The sequence below is a fragment of the Equus quagga genome, chromosome 4 (assembly GCF_021613505.1).
Source record: "Equus quagga isolate Etosha38 chromosome 4, UCLA_HA_Equagga_1.0, whole genome shotgun sequence".
Lineage (NCBI taxonomy): Eukaryota > Metazoa > Chordata > Mammalia > Perissodactyla > Equidae > Equus > Equus quagga.
The window spans coordinates 79,716-100,156 of NC_060270.1; the positions used below are offsets into that span (position 1 = coordinate 79,716).

A 20,441-nucleotide genomic window follows, 5' to 3' on the forward strand; every position below is an offset into this window, starting at 1 on the left:
AATCCCGGAAAGAACACACATCCAAATGTTAACCCCGGTTATCTTTAGGTGGTGAGTGAGAGATCTTATTTTCTTCATCTTCGTTTTTTAGTGTTTTCCAAATTTTCTACAATGAGCATATATTTCTAGTAATAATAATCCCCCCAACACAATAAATATTATACAATTCCATTTCACATTTTATGTAACAAATAGCAATAAACATTATACAGATTATAACGTCACTTTCATCTGACCTATTGAGGTAGTTAGCAAATGCGTTTTTCCCCTGTCCTTAATTTATAATAATTGCCCCAATGTATTGTTTCTGTAGTTGTGCAGCCAGTCTGCCGGAATCCCCAAGGATCCGCATCTCTGCTGCATAAAACAAAACAAAACCCGCACAAGCCCTGAGGTCTTAGGATCTCAGCTGTGGTTGGAGACAGACGTGGAGCAGCACCTCGGCTGGCAACGCATTTAGACAGGCTTACAGATGAGCCTCGCCAAGATTTGTCCCGGATCCCGCCGCTCTTCTCGGGACGCTCGCGTTGCCTAGTTACGAGAGCCGCCTCCCCCAGCTCCACCTTCCCCGAGCTCCACCTCCCGCTAGACCACGCCCCCGAGCCGAGCCGCTTCAGCCACTCAGAGGCCAGCACCGCGAGTCCTACAGCGCTGATTGGAGGACTGCATGGGCGGTGCTCGGGGCGGACCCTCCGCGCCGGGCGAACGTCAGCACGTCGACGCGGGTTTTCTCCGCCGGCCCGCGACCCCCGCTCGGGTGCCGCTCTGCGCTTCGGCCGGTGTCCCTGGGCGAGGGGCGGTCGGGCCCGCCCGCGGCCGGCGCCGTTGCCGAGGCTGGGAGCTCGGACGGACTGCCTTCGCCTCCCCGCCGGGCTCTCGTCCGCGCCTCCCCGCCTCAGAGGCCTCGGGGCGGTGGCGGCCCCGGACTCGGCGGGGCTCGGATGGGCGGCGGGAGGAGCGGCCGGGGATGTTCAGTCTGATGGCCACTTGCTGCGGCTGGGTCCGGCGCTGGCGCGAGCCGGTCAGGTGGGTGGCCGGGGCAGGGCTAGGGGGGGCCGTCGGGTGGGGGGGCCGTCGGGCGGGGGGGGGGGGGGGGGCCTGTGACGGGGCCTGGGCCGGTGGCCGGCGCTGGCCTGGGTGCAGGGGCCTGGTGGGCTGGCAGGCTCCTCCCGGCTGCTAGCGTGTCCTGGGCCGCGATCCCTCTTGTCTGGCTGCACGGAGTTCTCATCAACATGCTTATTGCTGGAACACTGGAAAGGGATTCGAATTGCTTTAAAAGTTGTGTATTCTGTGTGTGTGGAATTGGAAACTATCGGCTGTGTGTTTTTCTTCTGAAGCTTTGTAATAGGAATTTTTTTTATAGTAGAGAAGGATAGGATAGCCTTTTCATAAACTCCATACCTCCCTTTCCAACACACACACGCACACACACCGTTTTGTTTGAGAACTTGGGCTTGAAATCTGGCTCCACTGCTTCGTAATTACGTGACCCAACCTCTTCGGCCCCACCTTCCCACCTTCTCCCTGTGTTAAATGGGGGTGAGAATATCTACTCCTCAGGAGTGTTGCCTTACGGGAGAGTAACTGATGGGAAGTGTGTTCTTAGCTGTAGCTTCAATTTTCATATGGAATCTAGTTAAGCCTTTTTAAGAGTCCACTTCTTAACGTTTAATTTTGAAATGATAGATGTACTAATATTCACTGCATGTTCCTTGATATTCATTCATTTTTTAACAAATATTTGCTGAGAAAATACCATGTGCCAGACACTGTGCTAGGAAGGAATCAGTGAAAATGATCTTTTTAAAATTGAGCAGCTCAACCTGTAAAGAAAGCTTGTTTCTTTTTATAGTTGTACTGTGGAATTAGGCCAAGAATAAATTATAGCAGTTTTTGGGTTTTCTAAATCATTAACATTTCAAACATAGTATTTGTAGTAAGGGTGAACTATCCTTTAAAGAGTGAACCTGAAGAACTACACTTGTAACTTGTATTTTATAAGGAAAAATATGTCTACATTGGGAAAAGAAATTTGCTTTAAATGAAACTTTTGAAATTCTTTTCCCATTATTAACTTTTAATTGTATTTGAATGTTTTAAATGTGAGTGATATGATGGACTGTAAGAGTCAAAGATGTGTTTGGGTATGTAGACTCAGATTTTTAAATTTTAATCATATTCTGGTCTGATTTCAGAGGATCATTCATAATAAAGGGCCCCTTATGTTTCTGTATCTGCTTTCTAAAACTGTATTTTATTTTTGGAAGAGGGCACAATAGCCTGTGTTCTTTTAACTAAAAACACTCAAAAAGCTTGCACTCCGAAACAAGTTTTCAATTTAATTAATCATTCTTTGTGTTTGCTTCTCTTAGCAGCTCTAGTATATTCTCTGGGATGATTGTTTAAAGGAAAAACAGAGTTCGGAGAAAGGAGAATGTATTGATTTCCAAGTAGGACAGATAAGTGAATTTTATTAGTAAAGCAGAATTGAAATTTAACCCTATAACTCAGTGTATTTTCTTCTTTAATAAGTAGCATCAAGATCTGTGCTGTCCAGTAAGGTAGTGACTAGCTGCATGTGGCTGTTGAGCATTTGAAATGTAACTAGTCCTAATTGAGATGCTCTAAATGTATAATACAAAGTGGATTTCGAAGATTTATTATGCAAAAAAAAAAAAAAAAGTGACTATCTTATGTCTTTTTTTAGTTTGATTATCACGTTGAAATGATAACTTTTATATATATTGGGTTATATAAAATACAGTATTAAAATTCATCTTTTATTTTCACTTTTTAAAAAAGCAGTTAGAAAATTTAAGCTAGAAAGTTTAAACATATATGTAGCGTGCAGTATATCTCTGTTGGACCTTGCTGATCTAGATCAGGGCCTGATATAAAGGACATAGCTGAACATCTCTCCATGTGGATACAGTTAACTGTCAAAGGACTTAAAAACAAGTTGGATTACATCTTTCTTTTAAGCACCCTTGTTCAATGTGTGGTTCATAATAGTGGCTGAATAAATATTTGCAAAATATTGTATGTAGTTTGATCACTCCTTAGCAATAATCATCCTAAAGTAAATAATATTAGCAAATATTTCCATTTGCTGGAATGAATGAGAGGTGAGCAAGCTGATTTAAAAAAATATATCAAATTTTGTGTTTTTATGATGCATTCTGTAATTTTTTGTTTTAGATTATGCTGCTCCTGTTGAAATTCCTCTTCATGTTTATATTTTATGAAAATGTGTTTGCAAATGTGAGAAGTGAGTGTGTAAGAGAGAAGCTGAAAATGATGATGAATACATTATGACCTCAGGCCACTTTGCTGGCTTATCTAATATATCTTGTACCCTTTGGATTTACCCACCCGTCCTCACTTAGATGCTCTCCAGTGAGCATATTATTTTGGAGACTGGCATCGGGGATTAGATGATCAGAATGTGTGGTAAGGACAAGGCAAGAGTCAGAGATCAGTCTAGATCAGGAGTCAGGACCAGGATGCATATGGGCTATTGTTAACCAGTGGTCAGAGCCTAACCCTAGGCTTTCGAGCTATGTAGATTAGTCTTGGATAGACTGAGAGCGAGACCCATAGGTGAGTAAGGGGCTTGCTCCTGTGGAAGCAGTGCGGTATAGTGGTGTTGCTTTTAACTTTTTATTTTGAGGTCATAATACAATGATCAAAGCTAAGAAATTAACTCTAGTACAATACTATTAACTAAATAACAGCCTTGATTCTGAGTTCACCAGTTTTAACACCCAGTCCCCCTTTTTCTGTCCAGGATATAATCCAGGATCCCATGCCGCTTTGTCAGGTCTCTTGGTCTCCCTTAATCTGTAACAGTTCTCAGTCTTTCCTTGTCTTTCATAACTTTGAGGCTTTGAAGAGTGCTTGTCATTTGTTTTGCAGAAGACCCTGCAATTTGTTTGACGTGTTCTTGTGATTTGATAAAGATGTTGCTGCACTTTGAGCAGAGGAATACCACAGAGGTGATGTGTCCTTCTCGGTACATCTTATCAAGGCGTGCATGATGTTTATATGTCTTATTACTGGTGGTTTGAACTTGACCACTTGGTTAGGGTGCTGTCTACCAGATTTCTCAATGTAGTGTTTTGAGTCAAACAGGTTTGTGTCTGAATCCTAGGAGTTCTGGCACGTTTCCCTGTGTCAAGTGTGGATGATTTCTATCTTGCGGCATTTTAGAAAGAAAATTTAGGCAAGTATTTGATGCTTTGCGTGTAGTAGTTCCTCAGTAAATAATACCTCTGATCCCAGGAGACAATTCTGGTGAGTGAATTACCCTCCTCAGTTCATCTTATGCCCACCAGTATCGATGCCCTTCCTTTTCTCCCTTTCTGTGTTAGTGGAGGAAGGCTTCATTTTCCTTTCCAAGGTTAATTCTTACACCTGTGTGCTTTATTCCATGTCTTCCCATCTCCTGGTGAACTTCACTTCTTCAGCATTCAGCCAGAGATCGTAGAGAGAACTTCTGGGATATGAGAATAAACCTAAACTTTTATCCCAAACTTTATTTTTCAGTTTTATTATCAAAAATACAAAATGTCTTTCTCTTGTCTCCAGAGCTTCACTTCTGTTCTTTCCTTAGTATGTAAACTCAAGCCTCTCTTACCCAAGAAAACAAAACTGAATGTTTCCTATTGCCGCTGTAACAGATTACTGTTAACTTAGTGACTTGTAGCAGCACAAACTTTTTCCCCTGCAGTCCTGGGGTTGGGGTCTAGGATGGGTTGGCAGGGCCGCATTCCTTCTGGAGGCTTTTCCAGCAAAGAAAGAGGCTGCTTATGTTCCTTGGCTTGTGGCCTCCTTCCTTCATCTTCAAAGCCAACAGCATAACATCTTCTCTCTTCTCTGATCTCCTGCACCCCCTTAAAAGGACTCTTGTGATTACGTTGGATACTCCAAGAGAAGCTCCCCTTCTGAGACCCTTAATGTAATCACATCTGCAGAATTCTTTTTGCCATGTAAGGTAACATGTTCACGGGTTCTGGCGATTAAGATGTGGACCTCGTTGAGCGGCCGTTATTCTGTGTCGGCCATACTAAACAACCCTCGGTCCCTGCAGCCGCCGCCCTTCTCCTCCTCATCATGGCAGACTTAACAGGTGGCGATGGATCTCTGGCGCATTCTCAGCTTCTCTCCCACTCATGCATTCTGTAACTTCCTGCCTAGAAGACTTCTGCCCAGACCATTCGATTCACTTGTTCTTGCTACACCAGATGCTGCTTGGTTATTAAATCCAATGGATTCTTTTCAATTTCTTGGCGTCATTTGACACTTAAGACCACTCTCCTTGAAATTCTCCGAATTTTTTTTCCTGAATTTTAAAATCTTTACCTTTCTGCCTGTTGACTTTTCTCCTTTTGCCAGTTTGCCTTTCTTCATCTGGTCCCAAGTTCGCCCCAGGGTTCTGTCTTCAGTTCTCTTTTCTCCTGCATGACCTCTCTTTGTGGTCAGTCTCACCATACATAGGGACTTCAGCCACCACCTCCACACGACTCTCAAGTCCATGTTTCCAGCACAAAGACTCATCTACTACTTGAAGACTCACATATCCAATTGCTATGGAATCCTCAGTCCCAGCACATCCAAAATTGAGCTTACATCCTCTCTCATTTCCATTTTGAAAGCAGATTTTTAATCATTTCCTGTTATCCAAATCAGAAGCTGAGAGTAATCCTGGACACCTCTTTATACTTTGTTCGCTCAGGTCATCAAGGCCTTTGGTTTCTACTTGCTTCGTATCACTTACCTGTCTTGCACTCTCTCAGCTTTTCCATAGTGCTGCTCTGTTTTAGGTAAGGTTCCCATGCTTCCTCTCCCAGATTTCTTAGACAGACTTTCCACTGTTTCCCCTCTGATTAATTCTCCATGCTGTTGTCTGTGGTCTTTTTAGTGTGCAACTGGTTTTAAATCTGCCATCTTTCCTAATTGCCTTCAGGATAACATCTAAGCTTCTTACTTATAAGATACTCATGATTCAACCTGAACCTGGCTGTGTGGACTCCTTGTCGTAAGCTATTCTTTCTTCTCCTGCCAAGCTAAATTTGGGATACTTGAGTTCTCTAGTCCCTCTGCCCCGCCTGAATGTCCTTGTCTTCTTTGGCTGTTCCTAGTCATGCTTCAGATCTCAACTGGGAGATTCTCTCCTTCAGGGAACTTTCAATTCTAGATTCTCTGCCTTTCCCTGTGTTTGCTTGTCTTGCCTTATCCCTGTATTGTAATGAAATGTCTGTTCAGCTCTTTTCAGTGGTCTCTAGGGTGGCTTGTGGACAGGAGCTGCTATTGCACACACTGAAAAGCAGTGTATATTTATTGTTATGTAAAAGGTAGAACATTGAAGGCACAGTTAAACGGGAAGTGGCAAATTTAAGTCGCCCACAATCTCACCCTCAGAGATGACCACTTTTAGTATTTTGGTGTAGAATCTCTTACATATGTGTAAATTTTTAAAGAATAATGAGATAATAGAGTGCTATTTCAGAGCTTTTTATTTATTTTTGCTTTAATGCATAATTAACACTTTTTTGCATCATTACATATTTTTCTTCAACATCTTTTTAATAGCAGCAGAGTAGTGTGTTGTATAGATTCACCAAAGTGTGTTTAATCATTCCTGTTATTAAATATTTAGAGTGTTTAAAACTTTTCACTACCATCAACAATGTTTTGGTGAGCATCCCTACATAAATATCTTTGGAAATGAATTCTAGATCTTATGATAGGAGAAAGTTTAAAGTATTTGGTATATGCTGCCAAATTGTTCTTCAGAAGGGGTTTTTTTTTTTGAGGAAGATTAGCCCTGAGCTAACATCTGTGCCCATCTTCCTTATATGTGGGACGCCTGCCACAGCATGGCTTGACAAGCAGTGCATAGGTTCACACTTGGGATTCCAGCCAGTGAACCTCCGGCAGCCAAAGTGGAGCTTGCAAACGTAACCGCTGCGCCAGTGGGCTGGCCCCAGCAAGGTGTTTTGTTTTTTTTTAAACCAATTTCTACTCCTACTAGCAGTGTGTGAGAATGCCTTTCTCCCTCAAAAAATGGAAGTCATTACTTTTTCATTTTTGAGGTTGTAGGGAATGCTGTCTGCTTTTAGTTCCTGTTTTCTTGGTTGCCTTTAAGATGGAAAGTGTTTCCTTGGACAGTTGTGTTTCTTCTTTTGGGACTTCCCAGTGATTCTCTTTGCTGTTTTTCTGTTGGGACAGGTGCATTTTCTTATTGAATTTTCTAATTTTCTAAAAGAGATTTTAAATGCTTATAGTAGTAACCATTTCTCTGTATTATGCATTGCAGATATTTTTCTTCCATTTGTTAGATTTTTTATTTTTTGGTGGTTTTTGACATATAAGCATTTAAACATTTTTAATTCAAATATAACACCCTTTCAGTGTAATACTTAGGAAGTTCATCACCACTCCAAGATTATATTCACCTGTACTTTTTTCTAGTATTCATGTTTTAATTTTTAACATTTAAATCTCTATTGAAATTTATTTTGTGTATAGGGAGTAGCCTTCATCCTGGGCACAGAACACAAGGTCTGTCAGGCCCTGCTGCTCAGTGTGTATCTGGGCCCTGTAAGCAAGTCCTCACCCTTACTTATTATCATCTGCATACTCTCAACTCCTTTATTTGTACCAAGTAGTGTCTAGTTGATGAAGTAGTACATATAAAAATGATAGAATATGCAAGAGTTGAAAGATGATTTCCAAGATTTTTAGCAAGAATTGGAAGCAATATTTTGGAAGGGGTGTAATTTTACCTGGGTCTTGGAGAAATCTGTTTACTAAGCTTTCCGTGAGCATGACTTCAGAAATGGCCCACCCAAGAGAAGCAGAAAATTAACATCAATTTAAATGAAAGAATTTTGGCAACAAGAATTATGTAATAAAATATAATTTAAAATAAAAAATATTTTTAACATTATTTAAACAAAAAAATATAATAATTACTCATGCTCACCACCCAGGTTTTACGAATATTAACCTCTGATCATCACATTTCAGTTTCCTCTTGAAGTAGAGCACAGATCCTTGAAGCTCCCTGCTCTCTCTTCCTCCCCTGCCATCCCTCCCCAGAGCTGACCACCCTGTTCGTCCCCTGCCGCCCATCCCCAGAGCTGACCACCCTGTTCATCCCCTGCCATCCCTCCCCAAAGCTGACCTCCCTGTTCGTCCCCTGCCATCCCTCCCCAGTGCTGACCACCAGCTGGAACTAGTTTCTTGCCCTTGAAGGGGCTCAGAACAGGCCTCCCCAAGATGTGCCACTTTGGCGTGTGAAATATTTTGAGCTAAAGGCAGTTGAGACCCTGTGGGCTCAAGGGAAACTTTTGCCTTACCCTTAAAGAATTTAAATTCATAGCAAGTGTTACCACCAGAAATAAATTTTTGTGACCTATCTGCTTGGCAGGGCAAACGTCTAATTACTGAGCATCTGTTCTCCTCACCATCCTGTGAGTTGCCCTCCTCCCTCTGGAGCCCAGGCCCTCCCTGACTCCTTGGCTCAAGATGGCACATGCACCCTCTTTTACCTTTCTGTCTCTGAACCTCTCACGTGTGTAGGGTCTCTGACTCTCTTGTTGGGTTCCTGTACATAGGAAATTAACTTTGCTTTTCTCCTGTTAATCTGTGTCCTGTTCCATTTAGTTCTTAGACCAGCCGGAAGAACCTAGAAGGGTAGAGGAAATTTCTCCCTCCCCCACACCCATCTGTATGTTTCGATGTCACAATTCAGCCTATCAAAGCTTTACCTGAAATTTATTAGTAAATTGTTGTTCACTATGGTCGGTTCTGAAAGAAGAGACTCAGATGTCACAGCAAGCAGTGTGGATTGGTGCTTTTTGTTCATCAGTGTGGTGTCTGATAAAGCATACTGTGATGTGGTATGTCATCTCTGCTGTGCATATTTTCAGTGGGGGAACAGTAGCACCCTAATAGCCATCTTTCTTGGTCTAAATAAGTATACCTGTAAATCAAGACCATTTATAGAAATTGCTGAGTTCTTAATTTCTTAAGCTGTACATACAGATTAGGAAGGATTATCCAGTGTTCTGTTTGTAGAACTGAAAAGTCTTATGTTTCTTTTTATCTCCCTACAGCTTCTTGTTTATTCACAGTGAGAGTTTTAGAAGTTTAGGATATAAAGGGACCTAGAGACCTGATTCTACCCTTTTACGTTTTAGAGATGAACAAACTGACACTCAAAATTTGGCTTGACCAAGACTTTGAAGCATATGACCGTGTTTGGTACTCCTACTGTTTACTTGTGCTCCATAAATTTAGGTAGTGCTCTAGATGTAATATTATCCTGGGATCTACAATCTGAAATAAAATGTCAAAATATAGTGCACTTGTACAATAAAATCACACCATAATTATTTTGGTAGCTTTTTTCATTGTCTCACATAGATCGTAAAACTGTTTCCAAGTCCCTTTTCATACATGTGTTTATGTTACTTTTTAAATTTAGAACTTGTTCCATGTAGTTTTAAATATTTTAGGTAATAAATATCAGTTTTGATGGACCAAATTTTGTCTTTTAGTGTTTTTAGTGAAATATTTTATTTTAATTTGCATAATAGTTTTGAAGTTTAAGATAACTTTTATGTAATTATCTCATTGGAAGTTTTGTCTTCCTTAGTCGACAGACTAGGAAGTTTAGAGCTGTAGATGTTCAAATGATTGCAATACTGTCATTCAGAAAAGATTCAGAATTCAGTGTTTTCTAAGTCTAAATTCAAAACTCCAATATTACGTTGCTTATATTTCTGACATACTAATTTGTATATCTGTTATATAAAAAAGGACCCTGAGATAAAATATATAAAACAGGCTTTGACTTTCTTAATCTCTACTTTTCATTTTTCTTACTCAGAATTGTTTCAGTTTTAAAAATCTGTTATTACCCTGAAACCATGAGCATGTAAACTTTTTCAGAAAAGTTCAGCCAGTTTGATGTAAGAAGATAGATAATTTTAATTACATTCTCTAATATTGAAGCCACCTTGATGTGAAGATTTATATAAATTAAATCCATTATAGTACTTTCTTAGCTGAATGTTATGTATTTTAATTTTACTTCGCATTTACTCAGCAGATGGGAGATCAGAAAACAGATTTATGTTGTTTCATTCAGTAAAGATGCCTACTGCACACCCAGCACATTTGATCCTGGGGCTACAGAGTTAAGAAAGGTCTAGCGGACGAGACTGTGAAAGTTGCATGAGGAAGTTCAGGTCTGTTTGCGATGGTAGCACAGATGGCCAGAAAGGACTGGGGCATCTGGCCTCGTAGGCTTGCTGGGGAGTGGCTGTAGTTTAAGGATTTTAAGCAGAAAAATGCCGTGGTTAAATTTCATCAGCATCATGGTTAGGTTTTATTAGTAGCATGCAAATCATGACCTTAGTTAATCTACCTATTACTAGGTAATCTTTCTGTTAGGTCCAGGAACCAGGTTACGATTATGATAGACCTAAATCTGAGGACAAAAATTCCAAGATACCTTATGAAAATGATCCAGACTGCCTGGCTATCTGATGTGTATTAGTGTGTCTATATATAAATGTGAGTAAATTTCAGTGTAAACAAAATGGCTCAAGTTACCCTTTATAATAATAATTATTATTATTTTTGTAAAGCGTTGTATTTAAACTTCCCACGGAAACTGCTGTTGACTGACTTCTCATTAGCGCTGTTTCCTTGGGTAACTTGTACCTGCTCTCCTTGCAGGGACAGTGTGAAGACAAATGAGAGGCCAAAATAGCTTTGAACTGTCAGGTCACGCTTGGTTATTGCAGGGTCTGGGAACAGCTGAGAGCATTTATTTCTGAGGTACTTAATTTGGGGCTTTTACCAAAAAGATACTTTTGTTTTACAAAACTTTTAAGTGTTTGATATTGTTCATCTCTTAACCCTTCTGAAAACTGTTCCCAGCGCTGCCATTTCTTTGGTCCCCTCATTTCTTTCTGATGACAATTTTAAGAGTTTCTTCAAAGGTTCTTGGGGTTCCGTGCTCCCCTGTCCCCTGGCTCTTCTCGTCCTGTGCTCTCCCTGGGCTCTTTCATCTGTTCTCATAGCATTAGCCACCAAGTGTATGTCTCATAAACCCAGTGCAGATCTTTCCTCCAGCCTCTGATGCCAGTGTGAGATGAACATCCTTGTCAACATGTGCGAAACTGAACCTGTTAATCCTCCTCTGTAATCTGGTCCCTGCCCATCCTTTTGGTTTCATCTGGTGGACTCTGTCTTGCATTTTGTGCTGTAATAAGAATAGCTATTGGTTGAGCACTTACTGTGTGCCGCAGGCATTGTGCACATTACTTGCATTGTCTTATTTATTTTTTACCACATCCCTATGGGATGGATATTGTTATTATCCCATTTTCCTGACGAAATTCTGAGAAGTTAAATAACATGTCCCAGATCATATGGCTTGGAAATGGGAAGTGTGGGGCTTGAACACAGGTCTCTCTGACACCGGTTTTGTGTCTATACCTCCAAGTGCCCACGATCTCCATTGTGTTACTGAGTACTGGCACGAACATCTGGTACATCTTACAATACTGCAGAGTCCTTGCCACTCAGCCTTAATAGTTTGGTATATGATTAAAGACTCAGGGACAACTGTAATGAGTGAAGTGACCACTTCCAGTTTCTGGGACGGTCACGTTGCTAACTAACTGATGATGCTGGTTCCTTCAGTAGAAGTACGTCCAGTTCCCTGTAGATTCAGTCCATAGTTGTACTGAGTTGTGATTGTTTGAGGCTCACAAGCTGTTCTCCATTTGTTTAAGGTTGCTCCCCTGATGTACCCTCTTAAACCCTGGCTTTCGTAGCTCATCACCCTGCCGGTTCTCACCTCCTTACTGTGATGTCTTCTCAGTCTGGAATCTCCTCATCCGTCCTCCTCCTGTGTGCACCTTCCGCTTGCTCTGCAAACTTCTCCACTTTAAGGACTTAGTTGAGGCATCACCTTGCATAGGAAGCTTCTCTGACCTTCTGCATCTCTAGGCCAGATGAAGTCCCTCGCTCTGTGCTCATGTAGCACCTCAGCACTGGCGGCAGGTGGGACACCACAGTCCGTGATGCTCAAGCCCCTCCTGTAAAGTGGCGAGGTGTGTGCATGTAACCTGTGCACATCCTCCCGTGTACTTTAAATCATCTCTAGACTACTTGTAACACCTAATACAGTGTAAATGCTATGTGAGGATTAGTAGACTGTATTGTGTAGGGAATAATGACAGGAAAAAAGTCTCTACATGTTCAGTACAGACACAACTATTGTAGGCCTTTCCATCCAGGGCTGGTTGAATCCACAGATGCAGAACCCACAGATGCACCGGGCCGGCTGTATAGATAAGCATTCCAAACTGTCCTGGTGTCACCATATACTAATTTAATATTCGTTTGTGTTTCAGGCACTCTCAGAGGATGAGCACTCTGGGGTAGAAGCCATGTCTCAGGCAGTTTTGTGTCCATAATGCCTGGTACACTTTTATTGAATTACCGTCTGACCAAATGACTAAATGATTGATTTTATTGCTGTAGTCAACTTTTCTAGACACTATAAACCTAAGAACACTGTATATTATTTTTTTCAGTTGAAGGGCTAATGTATCTGATCAATAATCATAAGACTAAAAGACGTAGACAGTCTTATTTTTCTGTTATTATGTCACAGCCAAACTGTTCCCAATTGGTGATAATTTACCATATTTTAAAAAGCAACGATGACGTGCATTTTAACATGTGTTAGATTGTACGTCTTCATTATTTAAAGAGTTGCATAGAATTTTTAGTGTTAGGTGAATGTTAACCTTTTAACCCCACTTGATTCTGAAAGCATAAATTTAGAGCTTTGTTATCGGGCACTGCAGTAATTCATCCTGTGATTTTCATTTGTACTGCTAATGTTATGTTTATTCATTAAGGCTTTAATTACGTCAGATATTTAATTAAAGCCACATTTTCAAGTATATAGCATAATGGTCTTAAAAATCAACCACTTCAAATGTAGTCAAAGTAAAAACAGAAATCCAGAGGCTTATTTTGTACTAGTCTCAGCGTGATTATCATTTTCCAAAGTGATTTTCGTGTGTGAAGGATGTTTTTTGTTTGAACCTAATATTCTATTTAAAAAAGGAAAGCTTTTAAGGTAAAAGCTAACATCCTTGGGAGCTAGCTTTAAGAGCAGTGTTTCAAAATGTGTAATAGTAATTATTGGGAAGATCTTTTTTAACTGAAATCTTGACGAGAATGGGGGAAAAACATAGGATGCTACCCATGGAATGGAGAATGAGGGGCGGTTTTCCTTAAGGAGGGATATTTGAGATTTTTTGCTGTGGCTCACAGGGATGGGAAGCGGCTCCAGGATGTTCCTGGGCACTGCCGACCCAGTGTTGTCTGTGTAGCGGGGTCCTCCCTGGCTTCCAGCATAGGTGTCGTCTTTCCCTGATAGCGATCGTCACGCGTGCTTGCCTCTCAGTGCCTGCTTCCTGTCAGGCTCTAAGCTTGTGAGGGCTGGGGACTGTGTGTGTTTGCTCCTGTGTAATTGGTGCTTAATGAACATTTATAGAATAAATGATACGAACAAGCACAAAATCAGGATTTGTTCCCCAAAAGTAATTGTTTTAGTTCATGGTGATGTTTGAAGTGCTATAGATCTTGAAATGCGTTATAAATTGTTAAAGAGCAATTGAATTAGCTTTAATATTATTTTAGTCTAATTCATTGTATATCTAATAACTTGAATTATCTAAAATATTGTTTAAATTCTACATTATCTTTTTTGGATAGTCATTTACTATATTTTGTTTAGGAAATTATTTTGTACTTAAATCTTGTTCTTTAATACTTGGTGCTTATGAATTCTTAAAAAAAATGAAGTTATACTCTAAATATCTTGCAGCTTTCTTAAGAAATACCCTCATATTTTTCAAAGTTGATAATCCAGGTGAAATTTCCACATGGATGGAGGTACCTAGACCTCACATACTTCGTCAGCTCCCTAAACTCATAAGCTGCTGTGGCTCACTGTGGCATTCCCACAACCCCACCACTGGTGACTGGGATGGGCTAGGGGGTGCTGCTAATGGCGACTTACTTTATTCTTGCACTGACTCAGGCGTAGATGTGCTTCCATTTACTCCCCATGCTGGGTAGCAAAGGTTGAACGTTTAGAGGAGACTAAGGCTCCTGGATGACAAAGGAAATTTACATGGAGAGTAGATTAATTTCATTCACAAAAGCTACAAGTCCTCACCCTGGCCATCAGGGCCCCACATGATCTGGCCTCTCATGTGTATCTGCCCTCCTTCCTTCTTCCCTACCCCTCTCTCACTGGATTTTAGACCCCTGGCTTCTGGCTGATGCTGGAGCATTCCTGCATGCTCCGTGAGTGCTCTTGACCCCGCTCTTCTCTCCTGGCCCAGATACTTGCAGACTAACTCCTTCCTCAAGCCTTGCTCAGACTTGACTTCCCAGTGAGGCCTGCCCTGATTACCCACACGAAGCTGCAGCCCGCCTCCCATCCCACCCCTTCACCCCGTTCTACTCTTCTTTCTGTACTCCTTAATCACCTCTAACATTCTCTATTACTTATGAGAATAGGTATATTTATATTTTTTTATATTTATTCTTGTTTTTTATGTATTTTTTTATATTTATTCTTGTTTTTTATATATATTTTTTATATTTATTCTTGTTGTCTCCTGTCAGTAAAATGTTAAGTTTAATAAGGGAAGAGTTTCTTTTTCTGTTTTTGTTCATTTTTCATTGTTGTAGTGCTGATTTTAATAAGCACAGGTGTATCTCAAGTACCTGGAACACTGATGTCTGGTGTACAGATGGTCAGTGACTGTTTAGTAAATGACCCTTTGGTTTATGCAAGGCTGAATTTGTTCTTCTTCAGCTTGCGACCCATAACTGGAATGCATCACCCTCAGACTCTTTGAAGACATTTGGAAAAAAAAAAAAAAGGGCCAGATCTCAAAGAACCAGGCCTAGGGAGGTGAAAGAACACCCTTTCTTGCCATGTAGGGTCTGTTTTTAACCCTTCTTGGGATCATTGCCAGGGAAGAATTGCTGTACTTAGCAGAAATCCTGCCTCTGCGCCATAGGCCTGTGGCCCTGTGTTCTGCTGTGGTTTTCCCTCTATACTCCCAAATCCATGGTGTTAATGGATGGTCCCCCCTCTTATACTGTGCAGTGCTTCAGCCTGGAACAGAAGTGACCTTTAGTGCTGAACTGAATCAACACGATAATAGGACCAGTATAGTAGCTTTGTACCTTTATGCCTGTCCCAGGTTTAGGAAGTCCCCAGGAGTTAGGTGGATTAGCTTCTAGTTCTGACTCTGTAACCGACTCATTGTCTTAGGACCCTGGGCTTACGTTTCTTCAACTGGAAAATTGAACTATACTGTATTTTTTTTTCTGACTCTACAAAGTATAGGATGTCATCAGAAACATTTTAGGCTTTATAATTGTAGGAACCCCCTGACAAAATATGTTAGCACTTAAATTAAGAATCATGTTACTATACTATAGTTAAGATTTATACTTGGTGAGGTGCTGCCTATCTGAAGACAAAGTTGAACACACCAGGAGTCCCTGGAACCTAACAATAATTCTTTTCTTATGTAATTTCACAAGGAAAAACAGATTTGTGATAATCCTTAGAATTCAATTAACTAGAAAATTGAGTCTTTATAGTTGTTGTTAGTCACTTTTGACTCCTAGCCGCCCTGTGGACAGCAGAGCAGAACCCTGCCCAGCCTTTTTGCCCCACCCTCTCATGTTCACTCTATCAGACAGTGCTCTGCTGCTATTCATACGGTTTTCACAGCCAGTTTTTTGGCAGTGGGTGGCCAGGTTCTTCTTCCTGCTCTGTCAGAGTCTGGAAGCTCTGCTGAAACCTGTCCGCCATGGGTGACCCTGCTGGTATGAGAAATCCTGGTGGCACAGTTTTTAGCATCACAGCAACACACAGCTGCCACAGTATGACCACTGACAGACGGGTGGTGTGGTTCCCTGACTGGCACAGGAGCCTGGGTCACAGTGGTCAGAGTGCCAGATCTTAACCACTGGACCCCCAGGGCGCGCTATAATTGAGTCTTTAGGCAGGAAGAGTAACTTGTATGTTAGAATCTCCCTCCCTCCCCCTCCCTTCCTCTTCTATTCTTTGGGTTGTCTGTTGTATAGTCCCCCTTTTTTTGCTTAGAGAACAAAAGGATGACACTTTAAAGATATTTTTTGTGAATTTTGCTTTTTGAATCTATATTTTATTCATCATTGTACCCTCTAGTTTCCAGCAGATTTTCTTGAACATAGTTGATGCTTCTTAAATGTTGCTTGAATAAATGAATTTACTTTTATTTTCCTCAATATTGAATTAACTCAGTGATTTTAAAATTTTTGTTGTTTTAAGAAAGGTGACTCTTGTGATGGTGGGACTTGATAATGCTGGTAAAACGGCAACGGCGAAGGGAATCCAAGGAGGTAAGCTGAGAGTATTTATGATGACAGTATTCTGAACTACTTATTTGTTTGCGTTGGTTTATTCCATGTTTGTTGGCCACAGACAGTGTGCACTCTATTACTTGATATTCTTAGTATACTTGTGGCCAATATGGTGAACAGACTCTGGCTTAATGGTACCAGCCTGTTATCATGTTTCAGATTTGAATAAATGCAGAAGTGCAGAGGCTCCTTGAGGCCTTGGATCAGCTCAGAGGGATCACATCTGTCTTCTAGCCAGTAAAAAAGGAAAAGTAAAAAAGGACGTGCCCCTGCCTTTAAGGGTACCCATCTTCCGCTTACCTTCTCTCAGCCAGAGTTTAGTCAGAAGGCCCCACCTCTTCTCTGTTTTTTTTTTATCTTGTTTCTTTTGAGATATGTCTGCTTCCTTTCTAACAGTATTACTCTTGTCCAAGTCCAGACCCTCAATGTCTTTCATCTATAGTGTTGTTATAGCTTCTTAACATAAGAATACTTTCCCTGTCTTGAGCTTCACTTCTTTCAGTCACCTTCTCTTCTTCATGGATGTCAAAATGATTACGTTAGTTGGATATAGGTTCAGTTGTTCTAACAGAGACCTAATATAACAGTGGCTTGACAAAATAGAAGTTTATTCCTCTCTCATAACAGCACAGGCAAAAGTAGTCTAAGACTGGCATAGCACCTCCATGGTGTTAGGGACTCAGGGTCCTTCTCCCATTTGCTTTGCCATTCCTAGTGTTCTCCTTGCCTACCTGGTCCAAGGTGGCTCACTACTGCATGTGCATTTCAGCTGGAAGGAAAGAGGGAAAGGGCAAGGGGAGGCCGTCTTCCTTTCCATGAAGTGCCTGAACCAGAAGCCTCCACATCACTTCAGTTTACATGCCATTGACCAATACCAGTGATAGTCTGGAGCTGGCTCTTCCTGGCTCTTCTTGGTTTATATCAGCTAGTGAGAGCCGTTTAGGCACATCCCTTCCCAACTCTGTGTTGGGGTACTTCACACTGGTAGTTTGAAATTGGCCACGATAGGAGTATTTATACCATGGAAATTGGCAAACACTACCCCCCAAGCTGGTTAAATATTTAATAGTACACCAGTAGCACACTACCTAGAACCTGCTCTCACTGCCGCTCCTAGTTGCCACAGAGACTGGGGATTGTAGTCTTTATCCTAAACAGCCATGTACTAAGCTGGAAAATCCAGGATTCTCTGACTATCCAATGCTGTTTCCTAATACCTCCTAAGGAACTCTTGTTATTTGGGGTTGGAAAATTTTTCTTTGTGTAAATTTTTGGTCCCTGTTATTGTTGGGTATTAACACATCTTTATTATATTGTAGGTATTTGTTTATATCTGTTTTTCCTTTTTTCTTGTAAGAGCTTTTTTCTATGTAAGAGCTCTGTAAGATCAGAAGTTGGATCTTATTAATCTTTGTATATCTAGGACCTTGCACAGTACATATAATAGATGCCCAAGAAATAGTTATTGATTATATATTTTCATTTTGTCTTGGACTTTCTAAAGATTGTCTAACACGGATACCTTACTGAAATCCTCAGGATTGGGGACCATAAGTCTTTGTATCCCTGGTTCTTGTATGATGCCTGATCTATAATGGGCACTTGATAAATGATTACAGGCATGGATAAATGGATAAATAAATGGAAGGATGAAAGGAAGCACGGATGTAAGGACCGCAGCTCAGCAGTTGTAGCAGCCTGGCGTTGTGGTGTTGAGCCACTCTGTGCTTTGTGCTGAGTGCTAAGGATACAAAGATGGGGCCCAGCTATTGAGAGGTACAGGCTTGTGAAGACCAGCTATTGGGGAGGTACAGGCTTGTGAAGACCAGCTATTGGGAGATACAGGCTTGTGAAGACCAGCTGTTGGGAGGTACAGGCTTGTGGAGACCAGCTATTGGGAGATACAGGCTTGTGAAGACCAGCTGTTGGGAGGTACAGGCTTGTGAAGACCAGCTATTGGGGAGGTACAGGCTTGTGGCGACCAGCTTTTGGGGAGGTACAGGCTTGTGGCGACCAGCTCTTGGGGAGGTACAAGCTTGTGAAGACAAGCAAGAAGACAAACACAGGCATATCTGGGAGATGTCACAGGTTTGGTTCCTAACCACCACAAATAAGCGAATATTACAATAAAGTGAGCCACATGAACTTTTTGGTTCCTCAGTGCATATAGATTTATGCTTATTGTACACTATGGTCTGTTAAGTGTGCAATAGCATTATGTCTTAAAAAATGTACATACCTTAATTTCAAATTATTTTATTGTTAAAAAATGCTAACCATCAGGAGCCTTCAGTGACTCATAATTTTCTTGCTGGTGGGGATCTTGTAAAAAACACAATGGAGAGAGAGTTTGGAAGATGGCAGCGGAGGAGGATCCTGAGCTTGCCTCCTACCACAGATGCAACAGCTTCCAACTGGCTGTGGAGCTGTTTCCTCTGGCAGAGATCTGAAACTGCATGAAAAGAACACCCACAACAGGGGACAACACAGAGGGGTGGAAGAGATACAGTCCTGCAGGGGGAAAAACCACACCCTAGCCATGGCAGGAGTGATTGGGAACAATCTCAAAGGTACTGAGCTTTTCCCAGAGGAGCAGAGCATTGAAGATCCACATTAGGCACCCCAGACCTTAGAGCCAGCACAAAAGAGATGAGATCCCAAAACACTGGGCTTTGAAAACCAATGGGGAATATGCCCAGGAAAGCTATAGTACTTCAGGGAAAGGAAAACCTGCTCTTAAAGGGCTGATGTACAGACTCATTTGGCCCAGATAGAAAAATGCCTGGTCCACTGGTAAAAGAGACTCACTTACTAAGCTTGGAGCACATACCAGAGAGGCAGGAGGCAGCTGGGCCAGCCCTCCAGGGACTGAGACCCTGGCAGCAGCCAATATTGTGACCTAGTTCAGCCGTGCTGACACAGACACTGGCAGGTGCCATTGGAATCCTTCCTCTAGCCTGCTAGGGCAGGCAGCCTACCCCAGGGACCTGCCTGCCCACTAGTGAACCTGCAGCAGACTTGCACTGCTGGACTACAACCAGCCACGCAAGGGATCTGCCTTGCCTACCAAGATGCCTGAAACAGTTGGGTGGTGCTACACCAGGCCCTTTCCCACCCACCAGTGCAGCTGAGGCACTGGCACACTCCCAGGCCATACAGACAGCCTGCAGCAGAGTCCTGTGTTGTCCAAGAGTAAGCAACAACCCTGTCACAGCCAACCTCACTGGGGGCCTGCAGCAGTTGTCTGCCCCACGTCCCAGCGACCAGCCACACTCAACAGCAAACCCTCAGTAGTTGTGACCTACCATACCTCACAACCAGCCACACTAGGGCTTGCCCAGCCCAATAATGCACCTGTAACAGCAGCACATGGCCAGGTCTCACAACCAGCCAGTCTGGATGCTAGCCCAGTCTACCCATACACCTGCAACAATAGCAACCCTATCACAACAGAAGGGCACATGCAACTCACACTGAAGACAGCTCTGGAGCATTTGGCATGAGTGATGAGACGTGAGCACCCTGTTGAGCCCCATAAGCCAACTCCTACATAAATCCACATTTCCAAAGTCAGGAGACATGGCTGACCTACCTAAATCATAGAAATAAGCACAGAGAAGGAGGCAAAATGAGGAGACAAAGGAATATGTTCCAAATAAGGCAACAGGACAATTCCTCAGAAAAACAATTAAATGAAACAGAGATAAACAATCTGCTTGATAAAGAGTACAAACTAATAATCATAAGGATGCTCATTGAACTTGGGAGAAGAATAGATGAGCACTTAAACAAGCAATTAAAAAATATAAAAAAGAACCAATCAGAGCTGAAGAATACAATAATGGAAATGAAAAATTCACTAGAGGTAATCAACAGCAGCATAGATGATACAGAGGAATCAC

At 41.8% G+C, this 20,441-nt stretch overlaps 1 protein-coding gene across 2 annotated transcripts in view; it reads left to right on the top strand.

The window, feature by feature from the left end:
* The first annotated feature begins 708 nt into the window (after positions 1–708).
* ARL13B (ADP ribosylation factor like GTPase 13B) overlaps positions 709–20,441 on the top strand; it is a 67,958-nt gene continuing 48,225 nt past the window's right edge. Inside the window, exons 1-2 of one of the 2 annotated variants that reach the window (XM_046658406.1) lie at positions 709–1,026; positions 16,448–16,518. In XM_046658406.1, coding sequence (XP_046514362.1) covers positions 968–1,026; positions 16,448–16,518 — 130 coding nt within the window. In that variant the 5' untranslated portion in view covers positions 709–967. The remainder of the gene's footprint in view (positions 1,027–16,447; positions 16,519–20,441) is intronic. The other variant, XM_046658407.1, reaches the window with a different exon arrangement.